At 35.9% G+C, this 12500-nt stretch overlaps 1 protein-coding gene across 7 annotated transcripts in view; it reads left to right on the top strand.

Moving 5' to 3' along the window:
* The window catches only part of CCDC150 (coiled-coil domain containing 150), a 95286-nt gene that overhangs the window by 24322 nt on the left and 58464 nt on the right, over positions 1–12500 (top strand). For 5 of the 7 annotated variants that reach the window (XM_007965721.3, XM_038001820.2, XM_038001821.2 and 2 more), the window contains 5 exons: positions 3286–3402; positions 4436–4565; positions 7864–7907; positions 10365–10457; positions 12249–12356. In XM_007965721.3, the coding sequence (XP_007963912.1) occupies positions 3286–3402; positions 4436–4565; positions 7864–7907; positions 10365–10457; positions 12249–12356 (492 nt within the window). The remainder of the gene's footprint in view (positions 1–3285; positions 3403–4435; positions 4566–7863; positions 7908–10364; positions 10458–12248; positions 12357–12500) is intronic. The other 2 variants (XM_038001822.2, XM_038001823.2) reach the window with 2 other exon arrangements.

A 12500-nucleotide genomic window follows, 5' to 3' on the forward strand; every position in this document is an offset into this window, starting at 1 on the left:
TAAGTAAGCAATTTCTAAGCTTAAAAAGAACGAAATTATAAAAAGGTCAATAGATTTGACCACATAAGAATACTTCTACATATAAAAAGCAAAACTAATAAAGCAGTAGTCCCTAACCTTTTTGGCGCTAGGGACGAGTTTCTTGGAAGACAGTTTTTCCATGGGGCTGGGGGAGTTGAGAGGAATGGTTTTGGGATGAAACCGTTCCACCTCAAATCATCAGGCATTAGTTAAATTCTCATAAGAAGCGCGCAGCCTAGATCCCTTGCATGCACCGTTCACAATAAGGTTCACGGTCCTATGAGAATCTAATGCTGCCACTGACCTCCAGGTGGATCCCAGGCAGTAGGGCTGGTTCACCCACTGCCCACCTCCTGCTGTGTGGCCTGGTTCCTAACAAGCCATGGAGCAGTACCAGTCTGTGGCCCCAGGGGTTGGGGACCCTTGTAATAAGGTATTATAACACAAATAGGCAATGTGTTAATAGTTTTCCCTTTTAAAGACTTTAACAGCCTGGGCAACATGGCAAAACCCCATTTCTACAAAAAACAAAACAAAACAAAACAGCACAATGGTATACATCTGTAGTCCCAGATACTTAAGAGGCTGAGGTGGGAGGATCACTTAAGCCTGGGAGGTCGAGGCTGCAGTGATCATGCCACTGCAGCCTGGGCCACAGAGTGAGATCCCATCTCCAAAACCCACCGCCCCAAAACTTAAAACTGCCAGGCACGGTGACTCATACCTGTAAGCTCAGCACTTTAGGAGACTTGAGGCAAGAGGATTGCTTGAGCCCAGGAGTGAGACCAGCCTTGGTAACAAAGTGAGACCCTGGCTCAACAACAAATTTTTTGAATTAGCTGGGCATGGTGGCACACTCCTTTAGTACCAGGTATTCAGGAGGCTGAGGTGGGAGGTTTACTTGAGCCTGAGGAGGTCAAGACTGCAGTGAGCCATGGTTGCACCATTGCACTCATCCTGGCTGACACAGTGAGACCAATCTCAAAAACAAAAACAAAAACAAAAAAAGTGTAAAATTGTCTTAAAATGCCCAAAAAACAATGGACAAAGGATAAGTATGACAGTTTATTGCATAAATATATAAAGAGCTGATAACTATATTAGAAGATATTTAATCTCACAATAACCAAAGAAATCCAAAATTATTAAGATGTTAGTTTTCATTTATTAGATCAGAAGAGATTTAAGAAAATTTTAATACATAGTACTGATGAGATTTATTCAAATACTATTGATAAGGTAATAATTGGAAAATTATGAAGGTAATAATTGGAAAAAATGATTCTTATAGGAATTTATCCTTAGGAAATAATCAAAAATGTAAGGAAAGACCTGTTCACAAGTATGTTCAGGAGAGCAGCATTTGCAATAGTGAAAAATTGGAAAAACCTACATGTCAAATATCAAGGATATGATTAAAAACGTTATAGAGCGTTTCCAAAATGAGCAATCTTGTAACAGTTTTATCCCAAGACATTTTTTACCTTTTAACTTTTAAAAAAACATTTTAAAAATTATAAAATATATTATCCATAGAGAAAAAAATGTGTACAATTTAGAAAACAGGTATAGTGTACTCTAAATGTCATCTACACTGGAGTTTTAAAATAGAATTTCTTTCAGTTTCACATCACTTCTTAAAAGGAATAGCATTCTCTGCAGTTCCCATTTCAATTGAAAAGGATCTCTTTACCTAATAATAAAAGAGACTCTTAACCTTCTTTATGTTTTATGTGATTCTTTTTATAGTCATTTGTTGACAAAAATAAGGTCAGTGTGCCTCCAAAATAGGGAAGAAAAAAAAAAGTGTGTTTTTCTACTCTCACATACCTCACAGCAGAACACTTCTGACACCCGACGACACACCAAGAAATTCTGTTCTTCAGTGGACACCAGTTGAGTGTCCTGTAATTCAATTCAGTCCTTACACTATCTACCTGAAGACAGGTGAGGACTCAGTCTCACAAGATTGCCCCCCACTTTAGACGCCAGTTGCAAGCCCCAAGTTGTCCTTCTGACTGACTTGCAAAAAATCGGTGTTCCCATGATGCCCCTCCACAAGTTTAAATAATTTGCTAGAACAGCTCAGAGAATTCAAACACTTCACTTACATTTGCCCATTTGTTATAGAGGACATTACAAAGGATACAGCTGAGCAGCCAGATGGAAGAGATGCATAGGGCAAGGCATGTGGGAAGGAGCGCAGGCCCTTTCTGGGGCTCACCACCTTCCAGGCACCTCCATGTGTTAGCTGTCCAGAAGCACTCCGAACCCAGTTCTTTTGAATTTTTATGGAGGCCTCATTACATAGGCATGATTGATTAAATCACTGGCCATTGATGATCAACTTACCTTCCAGCCCTTCTCCCCTCATTAGAGTTGAGAGGAGGGGCTAGAAGTCCCAGTCCTCTAATCATGCTTTGATCTTTCTGGGGACCAGCCCCCACCCACAGCTACCTATCTTTCCCCACCCCCAGCCAGTCAGTCATTAGCACACAAAAGACACTCTTCTGAGGTGATTCCAAGTTTTTTATGAGCTATGTGCCAGGAACCAGGGTCAGAGATGAAATAATATATTTCTTATTATATCACAATATCACAGTACCCAAATTCTTGGAGTGTCGGTTTGGTCTGCTACCTAATGGTTACTTCATTATTTGTTTAGACCTCTAAATTCCAAAATTGAATGAAAACAGTTTTCAGAGTGATGTTTATAATACTGCAAGATAAAAAATATATAGATAAATCAAAATACGGGAAAATAAGAGTTGAAAAATAAAGTCAGAAAATATAGAAATACAAAAAATACACAGTAAGGTAAGATACTAGTGTTTTTCAAACTTTTTTTGACAATCCATTGTTGAACATATATTTTACACTGCAACACACATACATATACACAAACATTTCACAAAGCAGCACTTACTCTTACTACTTGCTATGCACTCTCATATTTTCTTTCTACTCTTATTTTTTCCTTTTTCTGAGTGCTGCTTTCAATTTACTAATGGATTTTGATCTCCATTTTAGAAAACAGACCTAAATTATAGGAGGATGAGTGCAATACGTTTGATCTACATTCCTTAGGAGGTAATCCTAGGCCTTCTAGGGAGAAACAAAAGCATGTTTCTGAGTAGTCATAAATGAATTAAGACTGTTTGGGGGTGAGATGGCATGTCTGATAAACTTCTCAGGTAACTTTGATCTTTGTTAAACTAGTATGATGTTCAGTTGGTCTTGCCTAACTGTAATGTTGCTTTGTAGCTAAGGAGACAACTGGCTCAGGAGAAGTACCTTAGGGAATCTTTAGAGAAATCAGCATCAGCCATGCTCCTCAAAATACAAGAAATGGGATCAGCAGTGGAGGTAGAACGAAAACAGGTAGAAAGATTTCTTCTCCTTATGTATGTTTGGGAAGTGAAACCAAACAAAAACTGATATTTTACCTATACACTTAAAATTTTACTAATTTCCTCTAGATTCGTTAAAATATTTACTTTTTGTTAGCAATATGTTAACAATCTTACTACAGTTTTTTTTTTTTTTTAAGTTAGCGCAAACTAAGAAAGACCCTAATGTCACTATTCAACACTCTTAATTTATGAATCAGAGAGCTAAGGACCAGAGAGGTTAATTTACCTCAGGCTTTATAGAGGTGAACTCTTAGCTCCTAAGAGAAAGATGAAGTATTTTTGCATTATATCATACAATCTCTGTTATAGACATTGGTTTTGGAAGGCATTGCCCTGGTCTCATGCTGTATATGTCTGCCATAGATAGAAAATAAAGACTAATGCGATCTAACACTGGAAGCAAAGAATATCAATAAGTAAAACAATTTGGACTGTATTTACACTGCTGTTTTCAATTATCATTATTTTAACATATTTTGGCCTTCATATTTATTTGAAGTACTACAAATAATTTAGAATACTTTAACTGAGTCAATTCATATTTTCATTTTTAATATAATTGGATGACATAATCTTTATTATTTTATCGAATGGAAAAAGTTTCCCTTCATAACTGAATTATAACAAGGATTCTACTTTAGGAATTTGCAAATGATCCTTTGTTGCCATAACTTGCAATGCCAGTATGGTCGCCATTAGCCACATATGGCTATTTAAATTAGTTAAATAAAAGATTTATTTCTTCACATACTAGCCACATTCAGGTGCTCCGTAGCCACTTGTGGCTAGTGGATTGTTGCACTGGAAAGTGCACAGAAGTTTCTATTGGATGGCACTGCTCCGAGACCGCATTCTGTTGAGATTTTAACTGTAACATAGACCAACTTCTCGTTGCTTCTCAGTGACATTAAGATTGGAATGTTGCCTTATACATGTGCTATAAGACAACTTATTAGAAATCTTTATCTTATAGAAAAGGGGTTTTTCTTATACAATTTCAGGTGTACATTTTGCAGCAAAACTGCATTGCTCTACATGATTCTATACAGAGCACTCAAGAACTACTGGCCCAGGAACAACAAAAAAAAGAAGAGTTGGAGAGTGCTACTTCACAGCTCAAATCTGATCTAAGTATGAAAATAGATGCTAGAAATCACCCTCTTGTTAGTTTTTTGAGATTTCATGGAAAAACTCTTAAGATCCCAAATTCTTGAAGTGGCCCGTGTTATTGGTATTTCCCACAGTGCTGTATGTAAAACATTGTGGATTTCCCTTCTACCTGTAGTACTGAGACAGAGAAGGAATGTTGTTAATAGTATATTTGACCCTCTTAATTGCAAACTATTCCTTATTTGGTTTTTTCCAGCTTGTTTGTGGACCTGGAAATATTTGGTTTCTAGACATCTGGCTTGAATATTGGGCAAAAAAGTAAAACAATAGATTGAATATTGGATAATAAAATATTAATAAGGAAGTAAGGCCCTAAATCCTTGATAACTTATGGATTCTGTCAGTTCATCATGTCAGATTCTCCATTCTTCATGTTATCTATCTATTTTGATTAACTTACATTTGTAGAGATGGATAGTTGTAAGGTACCTTAAAGAGAGCTTAGATTAATCTCTTTTTATAGATGAGTCCTCAAAGATGACAGAGCTGGTAAATGAAAGAGCCTAGACTTGATCCCAAGGTGTTTGGTCATGTTTCTTCTAACCCTTCAGCCTTTTATCATACTACTGTTGCTAGTACTTCATTATGAAGCAGTTTCCAGATAGTCTCAATGACAGAGGTCATGGAGTTATAAGGGCAGTGCTTCATGTGATTAATACATCACGGTTTACACTGAACTTTCACATAGATTATTTCATTCAATACTCAGAGCTATCCTTCCAGACTTGCAAAAGGAAAAAATGGCAAAGTAAGACCTAGAACTGGATCTTCTAACTCCAAGCTAGTGTACTCTCCAGTTCACCTTCTGTGCTCTGTGGCTGTAATGGGGGCAGAGAATACCAAAAAGGAAATGGAAATTATAAAAAATATAGATCAAGAGTCATCTATTCAATGTTTTGACTTAACTGCTTTTAGCAGAAAATATTCCCTTTTCTTATAGTAGTGAATGACTGTGTGAAGTTCTCACCAACAATGCCCCTGGATAATTTTCTGTCTTCCTGTAATTGTGTGCCTACAAAAATATATGTACATTTCATGGTGCTGCCACATTATCTCATTTGAGCACTGCAACAACCTGTCAGAAAGATAGGAAAATGCACACATTCTATAGAAGATATAAAAGGGGCTGGGCGCAGTGGCTCACGCCTGTAATCTCAGCACTTGGGGAGGCCAAGGCAGGTGGATCATGAGGTCAGGAGATTGAGAGCATCCTGGCTAACACGGTGAAACCCCATCTCAACTAAAAATACAAAAAAATAGCCAAGTGTGGTGGCACGTGCCCGTAGTCCCAGCTATTCAGGAGGCTGCCAGCTACTTGGGAGGCCGAGATTGCAGTGAGCCAAGATCGTGCCATTGCACTCCAGCCTGGGCGACAGAACAAGACTCCATTTAAAAAAAAAAAAAAAAGAAAATATAAAAGGATCCACACTGACCGTACCCAAAGACCCACAGCAAGTAGAATTAGAGTAGCTGGACCTAAAACAGGTATCTATTAGTTGGCCCTCTGAATTTTTATGTTACTTTCTTGTTGGATTAATGCTTTATTTTTGAATTTTATAAAGAGTTTGTGCAACACCATTAAAAAACCAAGATTAAAACAACAATAATTCAAACTGACATGAGGAAAAGGAAGCCCGTCTGAATGCCAACTAGGTGCATAGTACTGAATTATAGACTTGATATATATGCAATTTTATTACTTTAAGGTACAAGTAGTTATTCAAGCTACATTAATAAAAGGAATGCCTTTAAATATTTGCTTCAATGAATTTAAACATGTAATTAAGTTTATTAACAACAAGCAGATTATATACGGATTTATAGTACTTACGATGAATAAATTGTTCTTCAAAGTAAGATAAACCCTCCGTTTTCATTCTTACTTTGATTAGTAGAATTTTCCCAAGGTCATATAGTTCATCTTTTTTCTCCTTCATGTATTTTAAATTAGAATTTATTCTGTTGAATTGTGGATTCATGTGTTCAAAAAGTTTTTCTAAGGTGTATCCTATACAAAATATCCGTTTTCATATGTTTTATAATTTCTGGCTTTAGAATATTTAAGTGAAACAAGACTGATAGATCGCTATGAATTTTTCTGTGAAGGCAAAACATTACGCTCAGATAGGTTTACACTTTTTGGCTGCTAGTATATAATGCCAAACTGTTCCACAATTTTTGGTCTTTGATTTTCTTTTCATTTGTGCATGCTCTGAGTGGTTTCAGATCTTTTTTTCCATACAAAATCATCCTCCTGAGTTCTAGACCAGTATCTTACTGACAACTAAATATCTACATTTGGATGCCTTGCAGATATGTCAAAACACATAGAAAACTTAAGTGTTTCACTCATTCTGTCCCCAAAACCTGCTCCATGGTCTGTATTCCCTATTTAGCTGTAGAGTCCACTATTCACCCTGCTGCCCGAGATGTTCTCCTTGTCTCATCTGTTGATTTTACCCCACTAGTAAGCCACCAAGTCCAAAAGTGCTCTCTGTTTACTGTTTCACACATCTGTTTTTCCTCTGTCTCTGTTGTCATGACCAGTGAGAGTCAGTCCTCATTATCATTACTTTATTGAATTGTCATTTACTCATGTGTCAGTTACTTTAACAGCTACTAAATTCATCTCCTTGCCTTTATTGTACCTTTGTTAGAGTGATCTCTCTAACAGAATCTTTTGATCATGCCCCTCCTCAGCTTAAAATCCTTCAGAGACCTCATTTACCATTGCAAATGACTGTGGACTAGTTTCTTTTTTTGTGTGTTTTTTTTTGTTTGTTTTTTTTTTGAGGCGGAGTTTCGCTCTGTCGCCCAGGCTGGAGTGCAGTGGCCGGATCTCAGCTCACTGCAAGCTCCACCTCCCGGGTTCACGCCATTCTCCTGCCTCAGCCTCCCGAGTAGCTGGGACTACAGGCGCCCACCACCTCGCCCGGCTAGATTTTTGTATTTTTTTTTTTTAGTAGAGACGGGGTTTCTTCACCGGGTTAGCCAGGATGGTCTTGATCTCCTGACCTCGTGATCCGCCCGTCTCGGCCTCCCAAAGTGCTGGGATTACAGGCTTGAGCCACCGCGCCCGGCCGGACTAGTTTCTTGATAATTCCATAACAGTTTCTAGTCTATATAAAAATATGATAGAAATAGTTGGGTTCTCCTTATCTCTACAAAAAATAGACATAAAATATTTAAAGCTTCTCACTATGTGATTTCAATGTAGCAAGTTACTATTATCATAGTTGTGTGTAATTTTTGTTTTTAGCTTCTAGAGATGACCTCATTTCCAAGTTGGTTGAAGAAAATAAGGTGAGTTGTGAAGTTGTGGAGTACAGAGATGGTCTTTCCTCTCTTCGCTAAGTCCTGTTTCTTCTTCCATGTTGGCTTACAGTGCTGCTTATTCTCATAAAAGTTTTATAAAAAAAAAAAGTTTCATGTCAATGAGTAGTATATTTAGGATAATGGTGTTAGGAACTAAGAAATCATTTCATGAAGGTTATTAGAGTTTGAAAAATGTCAGTTGGCAAAAATAATAAGACTTATTTGTGCTTTTTGCCTCTTGCAAACTAATTATTTAAAGTAAACTTAATGTAAGAAATATAACTACTTTTTGGTGTTGGTGGTTGTACAACAGTGTGGATGTGTTTAATGACACTGTACACTTAACAGTGGTTCAAATGATAAATTTTGTCTAATGTATATTTTGCCATAATTTTGAAAATTAAAAACATAATGACTTTATATCTTACTACATTTCTAAGTCTCTTGATGTGTCGATTCTATTTCTTTTGGATGCTGTCTCATCCTATGTTATATGATGTTTATTTTTCTTGAAATGCTTCTCCTGGGAAAATAGAAGGGTGGTTCTTCCTCTGTAGGAAGAAGATTTATATTTTGTCTTTCCCCATTCTATTAAGTATGTTTTAGGGAAAGTCCCACCTACAGTGCACATCTGTTATCACTTCTCTCATCTCAAGAAAAGTAGCTTTTTTTTTTTTTTTTTCCTATAACCATAGAACAAAGGTGTTTTCTTCTGCTCCACCCTCGGGTCCTCATTTTTGAAAATATGTTCACTTGTAACTTTAAAAGATCCTTGAATGTCTTCCTTTGAAGTCATAAGATCTTACTGCTAATAGGAAAAAATGTGTATGTATAATAATACAACAAATATTTAATCTTAGGGAGTAGAACTTTGATATAAAGATACTAGGTGTATTTAGGTTATGGTTTTAGGCAAATTCTTTCTAACTGGAATCTCAATATAAGAATAGATTTAATAAACAGTTTTTAAAAAATAGGCTTTATTTTTAAGAGCAGCTTTAAGTTCACAACAAAATTGAACAGAAGGTAAAGAGATTTCCCATATACTCTGTACCCCTATTCATGCATAGGCTTCCTCATTAGCCATTTGATGGATATCCATTTAAAAAATTGATGTACCATTTTACATCCCCCACCAGAGTGGTACATTATTACAGTTGATGAACCTATATTGACACATTGTCACCCAGAGTCCGTAGTTTACATTAGGGTTCACTCTTGGTGTTGTGCATTCTATGGATTTAAACAAATGTATAATGACATGTATTTACCATTATAGTAGATATATTTTATATTATAGTATCATACAGAGTAGTTTCATTGCTCTAAAAATCTTCTGTGCTTTGCTTATTCATCCCTCCCTCCCCTTCTAATCCCTGGCAACCATTGATCTTTTTACCGTCTCCATAGATTTGCCTTTTCCAGAATGCCATTTAGTTGGAATCATACAGTCTATAGCCTTTCAGACTGGTTTCTTTCACTTAGTAATAAGTATTTATGTTTCCTCCATGTCTTTTCATGGCTTGATAGCACATTTTTCTTTTTTTTTTTTTTTTTGAGATGGAGTCTCACCCGAGCTGGAGTGCATTGGTGCTATCAGATCACTGCAACCTCTGCCTCCTGGGTTCAAGTGATTCTCCTGTCTCAGCCTCCCGAGTAGTTGGGATTACAAGCGCCCTCTACCACGCCTGGCTAATTTTTGTATTTTTTAGTAGAGATAGGGTTTCATCATGTTAGCCAGCTAGTCTCAAACTCCTGACCTCAGGTGATCTGCCTGCCTCAGCCTCCCAAAGTGCTGGGATTACAGGGATGAGCCTTTGTGCCTGGCTAAAAGCTCATTTATTTTTAGTGCTGAATAATATTCCTTTGTCTGGATATACCACAATTAATCCATTGACTTACTCATGGACATCTTGATTGCTCCAAGCTTTGGCAATTATGATTAAAGCTGCTATAAGTATCTGTGTGTGGGTTTTTGTGTGGGCATAGGTATTCAACTCCAAATGGATAAGTCTCAAGGAGCGTGATTACTGGATCATATGGTAAGAATAGATTTAGTTTTGTAAGAAATCACCAAACTGTCTTTCAAAGTGGTTGTACCATTTTACATTCCCACCAGCAATGAATGAGGGTCCCTGTTGCTCCACATCCTTGACAACAGTTGGTGTTGTCAGTGTTCTAGATTTTGGCCATTGTATTAGGTATGTAGTGGTATCTCATTATTGTTCTAAATAAACAGTTTTGATAAATAGTTCTGAAATAAAGAGAAGTTTAGGAGTTGAAGATACCAAGATGTTTATACATTCTTTATAAGACATTTATAAAGTTCCAGTGTATGTCATTGGAACTTGAACTGGTACTGGCTGAAATACAAAACAGTTATTTTTATAGGGGTGCACACAATATCTCTTATATGTGAAAAAGAGAGTAATTTTTTTCTTATAGAACCTGCAGATATCTTTCAACAAGGAACACGAAGAAAATGCATATTTGAGGTCCAAAATAACGTCTCTTCATGAAGCATCAGAAAAAGCACAAGTAAATGCACATGATTTTGCTAATTTTTAGATGTTATTTAATTTTGTTCAGTTAACCAAGAAACAAAATTAGTCTTGATTATATAAATTCATACCATCTCCATCGCTCAACTTTTCATTTCCATAAGATTTATTTCATCTTTGAAACATTATCAAATTAAATACATTTCTCATTTCACTCTCCAAATTCCTATGATATATAAGTATACAAGATGTACCACTAAAATTATATACTAGTTTACACTTTGCCTTTGCTTGCTTGCTAATTTGATCATTAAATATATGTATTTCCCCCTCCAAAGTGAACTTCTGAATAGTTCCATGGCAAGGGCTATGTCTTATGCTTTCTTTGTATCTTGTATAGTAAATAATTATACAGTAGGAACCTAACAAATGCTTGCTGGATTTTGAAGTTAGATGTAATCATTTTTGGGATAGTGATTCCCAAATGTAGGTGATGTTTTATATATATGTGCATCTGCAACAAGAAGAGTCACCAGATATGCAGGCAAATTGGAGTTACTTACCACAGAGCCTAAAAATTTGTTTATCGTTTAAAATACCTTTTCTCTTGGTACAATTTGATTGTCTCAATATTAGGATCAGAGTGTTGCTGGGTTCTCTGTATAATAAAAATAATAAAGAAAATACAAAGTGACTGTGTTTTTAATATAATAACATCAACTACTATTACTCTTCATATACTAATAGTAGTTAACATTTTTACTGAGCCCATTCCACATTCCAGGCACAATTCCAGGCACCTTATATTAGTAACAAATAGTAATCCTCACAATGGCCCCATGAAATGAAAACTATTATTCACATTTTAAAGATAAGGAAGCTGATGTACAGAGAAGTTCAGGAACATAGATAATAGGTGGCAGAGTTGGAATTTGAATTCAGGTAACCTGGCTCCAAAGAAAATTAGCTATTTCTTTTCAAAGAGCAAGGGTTCTCTGTTTCATCCCCAGGTATTCCTTGATGAATAGTTTGTACATCTGCGTCTGGTGTGACTTTGTGCCCCTGAATGTGTTTCTAACTACTGTACTGCCCATACCACTTGTGATGTTTGCCAGATAATCTTTTATTTATCTTTTCTTTTACTCCATTTTATTTCTTGTGTTTTTTTCCTAGTGCTCCTTCAAAGTTGCTTGTTCTTGAAGAACTTGTTTAAAACATAAGATCTTTGCCAAATCTACCTTGCAAAAATAACTGATAATTGAGATGTTTTTCTCAATGATACAAATTTCAAATTATGAAAAGAGAATTATTAACTACCTGCATACATGATAGATCTGTGTAGCTCAAAAGATTTTTGTTTTATTTTGAAACATTAATCTCATGATGGTAAAATCATCTATATTTTGCTTTTGTGAATATTGTCAGCTAATGGCGAAGGAGCTTAGGTATTTTGTGTTACTAGCTAAATAATTCTGAATGCTCATGGATTTCCGTAATATTGGCTCTGTAAATTCCATTGTAAATTCCATTTTGCAGATGTCTTGCTCTAATGAACCAGTGTTCAAAGTTGTGAAGAGTAGATCAGTAAAATGCCATATGCTTCAGTTGCTCTATCAAATCAACAAATCTCTTAATTTAGAATTATTTAGGGTATAGACTTTTAATATTTGAAAGTATTTTTTAAACTAATGACATGTGAATTGAGGATAGGTTAAATAGATTAGGTTCACATATACAGTGAGATACTATGTAATCATTAAAAATAATACTTAAGTAAAAATAACTCTTTATTGGAGAGACCAGTGACTTGCTGTGTGTATTTTCTTAGGTTTTGAATGACCAATTAACTAAAAAGTGTTCAGAGCTGAGCTGCATTCTTCAGACTGTTACTATGGAAAAAGCCAGAATCATTGCTGACCATCAGGCCATTCTGCAGGTATTCATTTAATGCTAGTGAATGTGTTAAATTTAATAGAGTTCACCAGGTGGCAGAAAGCCAGCCTGGTTGATAGATCAGGAAATGTTTATGGGCAACTGGAGAAATAAAATATTTTAACAATAAATTTAAAAAATCGACTGA

This window comes from Chlorocebus sabaeus, chromosome 10 (genome assembly GCF_047675955.1).
Source record: "Chlorocebus sabaeus isolate Y175 chromosome 10, mChlSab1.0.hap1, whole genome shotgun sequence".
In the NCBI taxonomy this organism is placed as follows: Eukaryota; Metazoa; Chordata; class Mammalia; order Primates; family Cercopithecidae; genus Chlorocebus; species Chlorocebus sabaeus.